General features: G+C 43.5%; 2 protein-coding genes across 2 annotated transcripts in view; one reads left to right on the top strand and one right to left on the bottom strand.

The window, feature by feature from the left end:
- FREM2 (FRAS1 related extracellular matrix 2) overlaps positions 1-16,248 on the bottom strand; it is a gene marked incomplete at its 5' end in the record, with an annotated part of 315,063 nt that overhangs the window by 76,650 nt on the left and 222,165 nt on the right. The gene's annotated exons all lie outside the window — the stretch shown is intronic.
- Positions 7,492-16,248, top strand: part of LOC309546740 (uncharacterized protein) — a gene marked incomplete at both ends in the record, with an annotated part of 39,045 nt that continues 30,288 nt past the window's right edge. The window contains 2 exons of the mRNA XM_082246436.1: positions 7,492-7,586; positions 8,886-9,540. Of these exons, the coding sequence (XP_082102562.1) occupies positions 7,492-7,586; positions 8,886-9,540 (750 nt within the window). The remainder of the gene's footprint in view (positions 7,587-8,885; positions 9,541-16,248) is intronic.

Genomic DNA, 16,248 nt, shown 5'->3' with positions numbered 1-16,248 from the left:
GCGACATAGTACTATGTCAGGTTTGCCCAGGAGAGGCTGACTGCCGCAGTAAATATACTGTGGGCGGTCGCCGGTCGGCAAGTGGTTAAATGTAAAAAAGGAAAGATTCAACATTTCATTAAACTGTAGTGTATCTCCTCCATTCCATTTTTATCAGAAACCAACTGTGTTGGCTTGTGCCAACTCTAGAGAGTATGTATATATAAATATGGGAGGATTATCTCGGCACACTTACAGAAACTGATGAGTCAGTTCAATCTTTTAAATTCCTGAAATGATTCCCTAAATTCAGAAGCCAGGCTAAAAAGCAGCTGGCAAAGGCAAGGCTATTCAGCAATGCGAACCATGTTACTGCAATTAGGTGGATCTAGACAGGGATCTCCAGAAAATGGGGAGGCTAAAACGTTCACCTGTTTATAGCTAACCATGTGCATATTGTAGATTTATATTTGAATTATTCAGACGCAATCCAAGATTTCACTTACAGAGCAGCTGGGACATACTGTGGGGTTTCTGACAGAGGTCCCTATTTAATAGACCTATACAGGGATTGAGAGCCCTAACAACATATAACATATGGCTAAAAAAACATAACATATCCTATCATATGGTAAAAACATAACATATCCTATCATATGGTAAAAACATAACATATCATGCCAAGAATCAAATTTTGATTGCGCTGTGTCACTATGAGGAATCAAAAATCATCATTTTTGAGAACTTCCAACTTTATAGTTTGGAACTCTGAATCAAAAACAATTTGAACGGAATAGTTAAAGGGTTACTAAACCCAGGAGCCTGCATTCACTATATCTGGTCCCCCACAGTACACAGAACATGGAAATACAATTATTTTAGTAAATATAAACTGCTAAATACTTTTTCTCAGCAGTATATAACAGTCTTATGACTTCTATCAGTGTCTGGCTGAGCACTGGTTAAAGCTTGTAGGAGAAATTTTCATTCTACTTTGATGCTGCAGGACCCTTGACCCTCTGTCTGAACACTGCTAATTGGCCCTGGGCTGATCACCTGCACCTTCCCAAAAAAAAAAAAAACTCTCTAGCAATACACACCAAACGGAGCATTTGCAGTGTGACTCCAAAGGCTCTGTACTATCAGGAGATGGATGGGGGGAGGATTAGAGAAGACAGGATCAAACAGCCTTTTTACATAATGAGGATTAACCCCTTAGGTTCCACAGTGAGTATAACAAGCCTGCTTTACTGCATATACAGACTGATTTTACTGATGTGGGTTTAATATCACTTTAATGTAACTATGTGTTCTGCCAAAGCATTGGACATGTGGTCTCTCTCTAAGGGGTTTGTTTAACGCAGGCTTTCCGCCCGGCAGACTTGGTTTGGCTTAACGGGGATCGATCTGCCGATCCCCGCTGAGCAGGAGGATGATAGGTCTGGCTCCGCTCACTTTGCAGAGACGGACCTGTCAGATCCTCGCTCTCCTCTAGGGGAGATCGGATGAAAATGGACCAACTGTCTGTTGCCATCTGATCCTATCCTATCCGATCCTCCAGAAGGATGGAAACTAGGGTTTCCATTCATCTGGATTTCATGGACAGGATCGGATCAGATAGCAGCGGGTGTCAGCGGAGATGTCACCGCTGACTTCCGCTGCTCCATAGGGCTGCATGGAGCATCCGATCAGATCCACCTGAAAAACTGACAGGCGGACCTGATTGGAAAGCCTGTGTGAAAGGGGCCTAAAGCCCCTTTTACACAGGCGGACCGTTCAGATCCGCCTGTCCGTTTTTTTGGCGGATCTGAACGGTCCACCCATGCATCTCTATGGGGCATCGGATGTCAGCGGAGACATGTCCGCTGACACCCGATCCGTCAAATCTGGACGGATGGAAACCCTATTTTCCATGCGTACAGCGGATCGGATCGGATGAGAACGGACTGATGGTCCGTTCCCATCCGATTCCCCCATAGAGATCTATGAACAGTGCGGAGAACAGCTGTCATTCTCCTGCTCAGCGGGGGATCAGCGGATCGATCCCCCGCTGAGAAAAGCGGAGTCAGTTTGACGGACTTACTGTGTGAAATGAGCCTAAATGTTCATTCCTCCAAATCCTTTAAGAGATAGCAGGTGACTTTGTTCACATGACTAACCACCTAAGCAAGGAGTCTATTATGTCACAGCCTCATATACCATTTTGATAGTGTAACAGAGCAAGACAGGCAGGATATCTGAGGAATAATTTTTCAATTTACCTTCCATGTCTTCAAGATTGTAAGCTCTAACGAGCAGGGCATTCTAATTCCGCCTGTATTGAATTGTATTGTAACTGTATTGTCTTCCCTCATATTGCAAAGCGCTGCGCAAACTGTTGGTGCTATATAAATCCTGTATGATAAAAAAAGTCTGTACTTTTCCAAAGAGAAATCAGTTTAATTTGAGTCACCTAATATAAGTAAACCACTTTGAATTCTTCAACATAAATCCTTATTACCCACATAACCTAACCATCACTCTATTCCCAGGATTCATTCATCATGTTGCTGTGTTGAGTACTCCCCCTCAATGCCTTTTATAACACCCTGCATCATACTACTCATCAGTTACTCTAAGCATTCCAGCGGGGTTCTCTTCATTTTGAGAAAACACAGGTTCTTCTTTTATCGCTTACATTCCCTATGTGGTAGCTCTTCACCTTTACTTGTTTTTACCAGGTCTATCGCCATAAATGAAGAATATATAGTAAGTAAATGGATATTAAAGTGGAGTTCCGGCCACGGGGGTGAAATTTAGCTAAAAATACCCCCGGGACAGTCAGGGCTAGTACATTCCACAATGGATAGCGTCTGTACTGTCCCGGGTCGCACTTACCTTTTAGAAGAAATACTTACCTTGAAAATTTCTTCTCCAGCACTGCCATCTTGGATGTGGGCAGCTGAAGCCAGCGCGTCCTCTTCTGTGTCCTATTCTGTGTCCTCTTCTCCCAGAATACGCCTGCACCAGCCCCGCTCGTCACTTCCGGTGTGGGCGTGTCATCCCTCCACAGCTTCTGGGCATGCCCAGAAGCTGTTTAGCAGGGAATGAGGCGCCCGCACCGGAACTGACGTCGGGGCCGGTGCAGGCGCATTGATTCCTGGGAGCGATGACGTTCAGCTCCCAGGAATCAACGCAAAGAGGAAGTGACAGCGTGGGCCGCGGCCACAGAGGGAGGAAGTGGAAGAAAGGTGAGTATATTTTTCTTCAATAACAAGGTAAGTAAACAAAAAAAAAAAGAAATCGTAACTATCCATTTGTTTTTCAGGTGACCAATAGCAAGCGGATGGCCCAAACTCGATTATGTCGATTTTGTGGCAGGAACTCCGCTTTAAGGTGATTTATTCTGGAAAATAAGTCCTTTTTCAATGCAGAAAAGCAAAAGCCTTACAAATATACAGTATGTCTACAGCATTTATCTCTTGGCTGAATTGGAATGAGGATTTATTTTGGTGTTGGCACTGTGCAAGCCATCTGAAGAAGGATAAATGTCTCACAGCCTGTTCTTTTTTGTAATACCTTTTTCGGAGCGTGGAATAGAGGGCCTAATATAGGATTATTATTGTCTTACTTGTATATTATTATCTACAATGAATATTATTATATATACTATTACTTGTCAAAGTAGGAAACTTTCCTTGTGGTCACCACCAGACTTATAATGGAGAAGGACTGATCCCTGACCTTCCCACGAGGACCCATGAGAAAGGTTGCTATGTTCCCTGTTTCAAAGAGATCACCAGATTTCCCTAATTATGCTGAATATAGGATCGGTAACCACACTTATATGTAAATCCAAATATTAAAAGCTCATATAAGCTTAATGTGTTAATGCAATTTCAAAAGTCATTTTCAATTTCAACTTTAGACCTGCAGCTTTCATTAAAATAATACGTGGTGATCCTGGCACAAAGGACCTTGTTCCTAATATAAAGTGACAGCACATTGTCACTGTCTGCTCGTTGTGTTATTTCTGTCACATGGGCTTTTGATGGAGACCACAAGTGACCATTTCAACACACATTATGCAGTAGTGGCCCACTGTTGTCATCATGTGAAAACGTGGCCTGAGAAATGCTATGTAGTCATTGCTAGAGCACATACTTGTAGGCAAGAAGTGACTGTGAATACATTGCATGAGTTTAGCAGCACTGAGATACAATACAGGAAAAAAAATTAAGGAGGAGGGAAGTATTTTATTAAAAAAAAGAAGATGCCTGTTTAGGAGCACAGGTCCCTGTGTTTATTCCATAAGCCCTCCCACCCCCCCACACAGTTAGAAAGCAATCCCTAGGGAAACATTTAACCCTATGATCGCCCCTGGTGTTAACCTCCTTCCCTGCCAGTGTCTATATTACAGTAACAGTGCATATTTTTAGCCCTGATTACTGTAGTAATGTCACTGGTCCTCCAAAAATGTCAAAAATGTCAGGTGTGCGATCTGTCCGCTGCAACGTCGCAGTCCCGCTACAAATCGCTAATCACCGCCATTACTAGTAAAAAAAATAATCACTATCAGTGAAGCAAGCCATCATTAGGCTGAAAAAATAAAACAAACCCATCAGAGACATAGCAAAAACATTAGGTGTGGCCAAATCAACTGTTTGGAACATCCTTAAAAAGAAAGAACGCACCGGTGAGCTCAGCAACACCAAAAGACCCGGAAGACCACAGAAAACAACTGTGGTGGATGACCAAAAATTCTTTCCCTGGTGAAGAAAACACCCTTCACAACAGTTGGCCAGATCAAGAACACTCTCCAGGAGGTAGGTGTATGTGTGTCAAAGTCAACAATCAAGAGAAGACTTCACCAGAGTGAATACAGAGGGTTCCCCACAAGATGTAAACCATTGGTGAGCCTCAAAAACAGGAAGGCCAGATTAGAGTTTGCCAAACAACATCTAAAAAAGCCTTCACAGTTCTGGAACAACATCCTATGGACAGATGAGACCAAGATCAACTTGTACCAGAGTGATGGGAAGAGAAGAGTATGGAGAAGGAAAGGAACTGTTCATGATCCAAAGCATACCACCTTATCAGTGAAGCATGGTGGTGGTAGTGTCATGGTGTGGACATGTATGGCTGCCAATGGAACTGGTTCTCTTGTATTTATTGATGATTTGACTGCTGACAAAAGCAGCAGGATGAATTCTGAAGTGTTTTGGGAAATATTATCTGCTCATATTCAGCCAAATGCTTCAGAACTCATTGGGCGGCGCTTCACAGTGCAGGTGGACAATGATCCGAAGCATACTGCAAAAGCAACCAAAGAGTTTTTTAAGGGAAAGAAGTGGAATGTTATGCAATGGCCAAGTCAATCACCTGACCTGAACCCGATTGAGCATGCATTTCACTTGCTGAAGACAAAACTGAATGGAAAATGCCCCAAGAACAAGCAGGAACTGAAGACAGTTGCAGTAGAGGCCTGGCAGAGCATCACCAGGGATGAAGCCCAGTGTCTGGTGATGTCTATGCGTTCCAGACTTCAGGCTGTAATTGACTGCAAAGGATTTGCAACCAAGTATTAAAAAGTGAAAGTTTGATTTATGATTGTTGTTCTGTCACATTGATTTTGGTCCCTTAAATAGTGGGAGGCACATATACAAACTGTTGTAATTCCTACACCACACACCTGATTGGGATGTAAATACCCTCAAATTAAAGCTGAAAGTCTGTTTGTTTCAAATCCATTGTGGTGGTGTATAGAACCAAAAAGGTTAGAATTGCGTCGATGTCCCAACATTTATGGACCTGACTGTATGTAGCAGAATACATATTGGCCACATCACATCACAAAATGATGAAAAAATTAGATTTTTAAATTTTTTTTATTGGGAATGTTATAAAGCAGAAAGTGAAAAATATTGTTTTTTTTCTGGAATTGTCGCTTATTTTTGTTTATAGCGCAAAAAAAAAAAATCGCAGAGGTGATCAAATACCACCAAAAGAAAGCTCTATTTGTGGGGAAAAAAAGGACATCAATTTTATTTGGGTACAGCGGCACACAATCGTCAGTTAAGGTAACGCAGTGCCTGAATCGCAAAAAATGTCCTGGTCATTAAGGGGGGAAAACCTTCCGGTCCAGAAGTGGTTAAGTATGTAGGAAGATACTTTTTTCTGTTTTCCGTTGCCTACAAGTATTAGGAACACCCTGTATAACAGGAACACCCTGTATAACAGTGCTCACGCCGAGACCGTTGCCACGCTCTTGTTGTAGAGTTAATTTCCTGAAAGCTTCTTTAGCTGATCTCCAGGGGAAATTTAGGAGTTGTGATTAGGATAGAGTAGCATGGGTCACAAAGAGAGCAGTGTACAATGAATGTGGCTTCACAAGCACTTCATCTTTAATCTGTGAACTGTCTGGCAGCAAGAAGTTCAAATATTAATGACCTTCTTTTATAAATGTAGGAAGAAAAGCTTTATATAGTATGTAAAGTAGATTTCTTAGACAACTAGGGGGAAAAAAAAGGCAGGCTTAAGAGAAGAAGCAATTAGTAAGTTGAGAACGCCAGCATTTGGTGCACACCACGGTAAGGAACCTAAATCTCTTCTTTGTTCACTAATATCCTGTACTGATTACTTCTGAAGTTGCATCCCCTGTTCTGTACAGCATATAATCATAAAACAAACCTTTACTTATTTAGAGGTCGTGACTCCTTAAAGGGATAAAGCAACGGAAGCTCAGCGATTCTTCCTGTACCTTGTAATGACATCTGCAGGACTATCGTGCCAGTTTTAAAAGGTTCAGAATTGATAATATCCTATTGTCCTTTGGAAAATATGGATTCCAGAAGCTCTGTCTATTTATTAGGTTTAATTTAAAAAATGCTGGAACTCGCGCTTGGCTTACAGTGGTGAGACTGCTGCACAAAAAAGGTAGATAAATACTATACTACATAACTCTGTGGAAAAAATTATATTGTGGGCTATCCCAATCAATATATATTAGGATAATAAAAGGATCATAAAAAATCCTCTATGATCATGAATACCAAACCAGACATACTTAGTCCGTAGGGTTCAATATTGAGTTAGCCCACCCTTTGTAGCTATAACAGCTTCAACTCTTCTGGGAAGGCTGTCCACAAGGTTTAGGAGTGTGTCTATGGGAATGTTTGACCATTCTTCCAGAAGCGCATTTGTGAGGTCAGGCACTGATGTTGCACGAGAAGGCCTGGCTTGCAGTCTCCGCTCTAGTTCATCCTAAAGGTGTTCTATCGGGTTAGGGTTAGGATTGTGCAGGCCACCCCAAACTCGCTCATTCATGTCTTTATGGACCTTGCTTTGTGCACTGGTCCAAATGATTTGATGGAGGGGGGATTATGGTGTGAAGTCCTTTTTCAGGGGTTGAGCTTTGCTCCTTAGTTCCAGTAAAGGGAACTCTTAAGGTGTCAGCATACCAAGACATTTTGGACAATTTCATGCTCCCAACTTTGTTGGAACAGTTTGGGGATGGCCCCTTCCTGTTCCAACATGACTGCGCACCAGTGCACAAGGTTGATCCTGGACTTGGTTTCAGCCAAAGAAAGAGTGGGCAATTTCCAGGCTTTATCAATTGTTTGGCTGCCGTAAAAAACAGAAAGTAGTAATTTCATCTTGGAAATATTAAAAAATAATAATGTATATATCAATATATATTGTTTATTACCATAGGGGCCATGAAATGTTTTCTACCTGAAGAGAAAAGTTTGGAATATTTCCAGTTTATGCCATTTGAATCGTTTTTAGTGCTTTCCCCAACACTGCAGTGTTTTGAGGTTAACAGGCAGGGGGTTGCACAGGCTGGGATTGCATTGGCAACTATTATCTTGGATAAAGTATTAATATTGGATTAAGTATTACACTTCTGCTCAGCACTTTCTAAAAAGCTCTTCTCTATCCCTCCACAGGTAATCATATGCTGCTTTCTTATGCTGCTTTCAAAATCCACCTTTAACTGAAACAGAATCATTTCTCTAATGTGCTTAATGGTAATCATATGCTGCTTTCTTATGCTGCTTTCAAAATCCACCTTTAACTGAAACAGAATCATTTCTCTAATGTGCTTAATGGTAATCATATGCTGCTTTCTTATGCTGCTTTCAAAATCCACCTTTAACTGAAACAGAATCATTTCTCTAATGTGCTTAATGGTAATCATATGCTGCTTTCTTATGCTGCTTTCAAAATCCACCTTTAACTGAAACAGAATCATTTCTCTAATGTGCTTAATGGTAATCATATGCTGCTTTCTTATGCTGCTTTCAAAATCTTTTACCTCTGTCCATTGAACACTGATGTTTGTTTTGCTTTCTCTTGTCTCTACCCAAATTATGAGCTGTCCTTATCTTTATTACTCTGCCATTCTGCCCTCTTGCTATTCCTTGTAGTCTGTTTTTGGTGTGAGAAGTTTATTCTGTCAGCCATGTGTCCCTCCTATGCAATCCTAATTGATTAATTGGCAATACCTCCACCCAACTCAGTATAAATTTAAGCCCTTTCTAGGAGATGCACAGGCTGGGATTGCATTGGCAACTATTATCTTGGATAAAGTATTAATATTGGATTAAGTATTACACTTCTGCTCAGCACTTTAGCGAATGCACAAAGCATACAACTGCAAGCCAACAGACAGACTACAGGTGAGCTGAGACTCTATACTGCTTTTCCATCTCACATTCAGTTTACATCTCAATCTCACCACCCTGTATTATGCAATCCCTAATTCTCCTTCTCATGTTTGCATCCTCTCTCCTAAAACTTTCTCTCCTTCACCCCTCATCTCCGCCCCACAGCTTGTATATATCACCCTCACTCCTATCTTCACCTTTATACTGCACTCATCAACTCCTGCTGATTCTGAACCCACACACCAATAATATCTACAGGACACTGAGATGTGTCCCCCCTCATAAATCATACTCCCATATCACCTCCCTCACCCTTTTGCTTCTCCTAACCTCTGGAGATATTTCCCCAAATCCTGGACCCCCATCATTTACCTTTGGCAGACATACCCATCACCCCCTATCCTCTGACACCAGCCGAAATCCACACAATCTGGTTTCTATTCCTCTTCTGCCTCAAGCCAACCTCCCCTTCTCCTGCGCCCTCTGGAATGCCCGCTCTGTTTGCAACAAACTCACCTCTGTCCATGACCTATTTATCACAAACTCCTTCAACCTGCTTGCAATTACTGAGACCTGGCTTCAAGACTCTGACTCTCCTTCTCCTGCTGCCCTCTCCCATGGTGGCCTCCTGTGGACTCACTCTCCCAGGCCTAGTGGACGTAAAGGAGGTGGGGTTGGAATTCTGCTTTCCCCTCAAAGCACTTTTCAGGTTCTTCATCCACCGCCTTCTCTGTCTCTCTCCTCATTTGAAGCTCACTGTATTCGTCTATTTTCTCCAGTTTCGTTGAGAATTGCTGTGATCTATCGGCCTCCTGGACCGGTATCAGGCTTCCTTGATGACTTCTCTGCCTGGCTACCCTACTTTCTCTCTTCTGAAATTCCCACAATCATTCTTGGAGACTTCAACATCCCTGTTAATCTTAACACTCCTGCTACTTCTAAACTTTTGAGCTTAACCTCCTCTTTTGACCTAAAACAATGGACACATGCTTCTACTCACTCTAATGGCAACAGCCTTGACCTCATGTTCTCCTACCTATGCACCCCTCACAACCTCTCCAACATTCCATTCCCTCTCTCTGATCACCACCTCATTAGTTTCAGTCTCTCCTTGTCCTCCTCCTTACCTTCCAACTACCGAACAATTACCCGTAGAAACCTTCGCCATCTGAACCCTTCACTTCTTTTTTCTGCTACAGATGGTCTCTTCAACACAATCTCATCCCTCTCCTGCCCCAACATGGCCACTTCTGTCTACAACAGTTCACTGTCATCTACCCTGGATGCTTTGGCCCCCCTCACTACACACAGAATCAGGCCCCGACCGCTTCAACCCTGGCAGACAGACAATACCAGAAGCCTCAAAAAACGTAGTCGTGCTCTTGAGCGTCTGTGGCGTAAGACTAAGTCACAGCAAGATTTCTGTCAATATAAATCTGCCCTCCAAAAATACAGTTCCTGCCTACACACTGCCAAACAGACCTACTTTATCACTCTCATTAACACCCTCTCACACAGTCCCCGTCAACTCTTTTCTACCTTCAACGCTCTACTTCGTCCTCCATTGCCTCCACCCACTAACTTACTCACTGCCCAAGAGATTGCCAATCACTTCAAAAATAAGATCGATACAATTCGTGAAGAAATTTTTACACTAAAGATATCTCCCTCACCTTACACACCTTGTCCTCCTGCACAATCAATACTTCCCTTGTTTAACCCAACTACTGTAGAGGAAGTTACTAACATTTTTTCTAATGCCCACCTAACTTCCTGCCCTCTGGACCCTGTTCCTTCTCAAATACTACGGTCACCCTCTGACTCTATCCTACACTCTTTAACTCATATCTTCAACCTCTCCCTCTCCACTGGGATCTTCCCCAGCTCTCTAAAACATGCGCTAGTAACTCCCATACCAAAGAAAGCCTCGCTAGACCCCTCCAATCTTAATAACTTAAGACCCATCTCCTTACTCCCTTTTGCTTCCAAGCTCCTTGAACGTTTAGTCTACAACCGCCTGAGCAAGCACCTCATTGAGAATAACCTCCTTGATCCCCTTCAGTCTGGATTTCGCCGGCAACACTCCACAGAAACTTCTCTCCTAAAACTTACAAATGACTTACTAACAGCAAAGACCAATGGTCACTACTCGATACTCTTACTCTTGGACCTCTCGGCTGCCTTTGATACTGTTGACCACCCCCTCCTTCTCAAAAAACTCAGTTTGCTCGGTCTCCGTGACTGTGCTCTCCACTGGTTCGAATCTTACCTATCTCACCGCACCTTCAGTGTCACTTACAATTCCACTTACTCCTCTGCAACTCCTCTTACTGTTGGGGTCCCCCAAGGTTCTGTCCTTGGACCGCTACTATTCTCAATCTATACCTCCTCCCTGGGTCAGCTAATAGCCTCCCATGGCTTCCACTACCATTTCTATGCTGATGACACCCAAATCTACCTCTCTACCCCTCAGCTCACCCCATCAGTCTCCTCCCGCATCACTGATCTACTAACAGACATATCAGCCTGGATGTCTCACCACTTCCTCAAACTGAATCTATCTAAAACCGAGCTCATAATATTTCCTCCTCTACGTGCCTCTTCCCCAGAATTCTCTGTCAAGATCAATGGAATAACTATTAGTCCTTCCACACATGCCAGGGTGCTAGGGGTAACCCTGGACTCTGCACTGTCCTTTCAGGCTCACATCCAATCCCTGTCCAAATCATGCCGCCTTAACCTCCGCAACATCGCTAGAATACGGCCCTTTTTAACCAATGACACCACCAAGCTCTTAATTCACGCCCTGGTTATCTCTCGCCTCGACTATTGCAACTCCCTCCTCATTGGATTACCCTTACATAGATTATCCCCCCTTCAATCCATAATGAATGCAGCTGCAAGACTTATCCACCTTACCAACCGTTCAGTGTCCTCCAACCCTCTCTGCCAATCCCTTCATTGGCTTCCACTCACCCAACGAATAAAATTCAAAGTGCTAACAACAGTTTACAAAGCCATCCACAACTCTGCCCCCAGCTACATCACTAACCTGATCTCAAAATATCAACCTAGCCGCTCTCTTCGGTCCTCCCAAGACCTCCTGCTCTCTAGCTCCCTTGTCACCTCTTCCCATGCTCGCCTCCAGGATTTCTCCAGAGCTTCTCCCATTCTTTGGAACTCTCTACCCCAATCTGTCCGACTGTCCCCTAATCTATCCATCTTTAGACGATCCCTGAAAACCCTTCTCTTTAAAGAAGCCTACCCGGCTACTAACTAATAACGCTGTTTCTCTTGCTCCATCAGCGCATCCCCCACAGCTATTGCCTTTTGTATCAATTGACCCTCCCTTTTAGATTGTAAGCTCTAACGAGCAGGGCCCTCTGATTCCTTTTGTTCCAAATTGTAGTGTAACTGTAATGTCTGCCCTCATTTTGTTAAGCGCTGCGCAAACTGTTGGCGCTATATAAATCCTGTATAATAAATAATAATAATAATAATAACATATCCCCATGTGAAATAAAATTGTGAAATGCTAATGCACTAAGGTATATTGGTTTTATATATATATATATATATATATATATATATATATATATATATATGGCATTTACATTTACAAGGAAAGTAAAAATAAAAAATGTTATCCATCTATATCAGTCACAAGCGATGGCCCTAAAGCAGAGCTAAACTGTATTTGAGCCCCACAAGCCGAAAACCCTTTCATTTTTACTATTCAGAGCAAAGGAACCCATCCATCCATGTCTCCATGCTTTATTTTGTTGAGAAATCACTTTAAATAACACGGCCAAAGGGCAGATGATTCATGTAGAATTTACTACCAGGATTCCATCTGCCCTTAGCTCAGGCAATAAGACAGGAGGGTGTGCTTAGCTGAGAAAGTTCCTCCTCCAGATGGAAGAAAAAAATGTCCATGGCTCCTGGGATAAATGACAGAGTTTTGGCCTAGGCCAGAAAGCAGGAAGCAACATACCTTTTCATACCTTTCTGACCTACGATCTGCATGTAGGCAGTCTATTCATTTTATTGGGTTGCCCTAACTGCAGAAGTGTGGGGGAAAAGGTCCTGGACCCTTTTTTAAAATCATGCTGCATGGAACTGCATGGTGCAGCAGCTCCATGCGGTTTACCATGTGTGAAAACATGGGCGTTTTGCCAATGTGTGGGGGTCCCATTAGGAATTAATAACATCCATGTGCGTCTGCAAAAGAGCAGCGCATTTCAATGCACGTCAGGAACAATCGTGCGATAATGTGAAACTAACCTTAATTATGTTTGATTACATTTAATAAAAGCATGTTTTTTTTATTTTTTTTATCTGCGTTGTAGTGAATAAATAACATGTAATCACTGTGTCGTTTAAATACACGCTGTGATGTGGTGATTTGTGTAACAAAGTGTATTCTATGGTGACTCATTTTATTTTTATTAATAATAATGTAAGACTGGAAACGTTTTTTCCTCATTATTGTGTACTGCTGCATGAAGGATAAATATTTACTAAATGTGCTCCAGTTAACACCATAAATTTTAGGCAAAAAAGCAAAAAAAAAAAAAAAAAAAAAATGGTATCTGGGAAACTGCAGCAACAATTTGCTAAATCGTTCTGGCAAACTGCAGATCAGCTTAGAAAGATGTCAAACCAACTCCTTTTCACCTGATTAAGGAACGTGAGATTTTAGCAAACTAAGCATGCATAACTGTGCTATTCCTGACAAGTTATGTTGGCACATTAAGTTTTCACATTCTTGGGAAATAAATAAAAGGTTTACATTGTCTAGTAAATATAAAATATTGCACATGAGTGTGTCATATTTACCACATGTAGGCAGCAAGTGTACTCAAGTCCAGGGCTAAAAACCTAAAAACTGGGGGGGGGGGGGCAGGGAGGAATCTGCTCCGGGCACTGCATTGAGAGGGGCACTATGATACCTCACAGCCATTGGGGAACCTGCAGGACTGCACCAGGAAGCTGAACAATGTCCCGCCTTCCCGCAGATCCAAGCAGGTATCCCACAGCCAGCATACTACTGTCGCTGACATAGATCAGCTATCTCTCATCAATGCTCTGTTATTTACTATGGCTGGCCGCGTATGACAGGTAAACTCCCATTTTCATACAGTGGTTTCAGTGCTGAGTATGTGTTCTGTAACCACTCCCCTCCTCTTTCCGTTCTCTGCTTATGAGCTCACGATCATGCCTGAAGGATTTCTGCGTGCTGCCTTTGTGCAGAGTCTGGAATGGACACTCAGCTCTCCCAGCCATCAGCAGGAAGTGAGTATAGTGTAGCACCCTCTACTTGCTGGAACTTTGGAGAAAATTCAAGAAGAATGGGAGGGAGGTTAGGAGGAGCTGCCTGGAGTATTGAAGAGGACCCCAAACAATCCCTGGTCAAAGTGGCTGGCAGGGGGAGGAAACCTTCTAAATACTACAGAGGGATTCGGGAGGAAGCAGAAGATGGAGTGCTGAGGAGGCTGTCGAAGGCCCTTGAGGGGAGCCCTCTTGTCTGGAGGGGTTGACCTCAGACCTGGGGGTAGGGTGCTGGAGGGATCCTCTCAGAACACAAAGAGGAGACCTGTCCCGAGTCATGGGAGCAGAAGTGTGGACAGCAGGAGCAAGCGAGCACATCCAGGAGATCTCCAGGGAGAAGACAGCTGGCTGGCTGGTAAATGTTGCAGTCTGGGAGGACTGTGGGAAGATTAGCAAGGAGGGCTAGTGTAAGGGGCAGCTGCAGCAAGGTGAGCTGGCAGTGCTGAAGAGGTGGTGCTGGGATCAGTAGCCACAGGAAGGTAGCTGGACACTGGGACTCTTCCTAAACACCAAAGGGGCCCGCGGTCCCTGCCTGTAATAGGCTTTTGCTGAATCTGACAGAGTGCCCTGTCAGGTCACCTCTAAGTAGTGTTCAAGCTGGATCTGTAATTTTTGTTCGGCAAGCACGTTTTGTGCAGGAGGCAGAAAAGGAGTGTAAATAGAGACTGTATTTACTGTAGTTGAAGTGTCGCTAAAGAAGTTTACTCAAGTGGGCATCCCATAACGTTTCCAATCCCCATCCAAGTTCTAATCCCTCACTAAAACAAAAAACAAACAAAAACAAAGCACTGAAGTATTTTCTGCCTCAGAGTGCCTGTGAAGATGTGGTGTGCCAGGCTGTGCAGGGTAGGGGATTCTATTCTACTTGCAGCTGCTTAGGGGGTGTGCCACAAAAGTATAGTACAGCCTTCAAAATTTCAACTCGCCTGCTCAAATTTGTCGAGTGAAAATCAGCTGAGGGTGAGTGTGGAGCAGGGGAGAACTGGGCCGACAGTTTCCTGGCTGATCACCTCTTGCAGAAGCGGTGTGGCATTTTTTACAAAGGCATCAGAGTGGCCCAGGGGGGGCAATTGCCTCCCTGCCCCCTAGGCCGCTCTGATGTCCTGTAAAAAGGGCTGCACAACTTCTGCCAGAAGCGATCAGCCAGGAAAATGTTGGGAAGAGAGCTGGCCAGATGACACAGAGTGAGGATCTCCTGTTGTGCTGTGACACAGCTTGGTTCCGAAAAGCCGGCCAACTGGACCTGCTTCTATGATAGACAGCACACTGGTACATTGCAGGGAAATTGAATCAGTGTGCAGTCAGTCTCGCCGGCTCTCCTACCGTGATACCGATGCAGTGATAGGCTGCATTGATGGGCACTGATGAGGCTGCACTGATAGGCTGCATTTATGGACACTGATAAGCACTGATGAGGCTGCACTGATATATACTGATAGGATACATTGACGGGCACTGATAAGGCTGCATTGATGGGCACTGATAAGCTGCCCTGATAGGAACTGATGAGGCTGCAGTGATAAGCACTAATGAGGCTGCACTGATGGGCACTGATAAGCTGCACTATTGGGCACTGATGAGGCTGCACTGATGGGTACTGATATGCTTTATGTTAATATTGTTAAAGTTGTTGTTAATATTTATTTTTGTAACTTAATTCTGCATAAAACATTTAACAGTTTCATTTCATTTGATAATTTACAAGGGCGTGTTTAGGGGTGGAATTAGGGGCAGGGCAGGGTAGGGGTTGGCTGAGACAAATAGTGGTGAGTAACTCTTAAAGCGGTAGTAAACCGCTGGAAACCCCCCCCCCAAAAAAAAAGAAACCCGCAAGACAATAGCATAATGTGCTCGTATGCATCGCATCGTATATGAAATACTTACCTTAGAACAATGCCCCTGCAGCGGCGCCCGCTCACCACTGAGGGAGCCCTTCATTCCGGCAAGGAGCTCTGAAGTTCCGGCACGATATGACGCCAGCGGCTGCATGCAGGGTGAATATCTCCTAAACTGTGCAGGTTTTGGAGATATTAATTTTACTTACAAGTAAGCCTTATTATAGGGTACAAACGACCAAGCAGGGTATAAAACTGCTCCCTCCACAGCCCAGAGCTCCAGTGAGTGGGGGGGGGGGGGGGGGTTAGAGCAGAGAGCAGTGACTGACAGTCACCAGCTCTTTGCTCACAGAGCTCTGAAAGCCAAGCGATCAGTAGTCTTTGATTTTAGTCTTAGAAGGGGACAGATGCAGCATCAGACTTTGATTATGATTTTTGAAAAAAAAAGCACAATT

This window comes from Pelophylax lessonae (assembly GCF_965119305.1).
Source record: "Pelophylax lessonae genome assembly, chromosome: 2".
Taxonomy (NCBI): domain Eukaryota; kingdom Metazoa; phylum Chordata; class Amphibia; order Anura; family Ranidae; genus Pelophylax; species Pelophylax lessonae.
The sequence above is the reverse complement of the archived record's forward strand: the minus strand, read 5'-3'. Positions and strand labels throughout refer to the sequence as shown.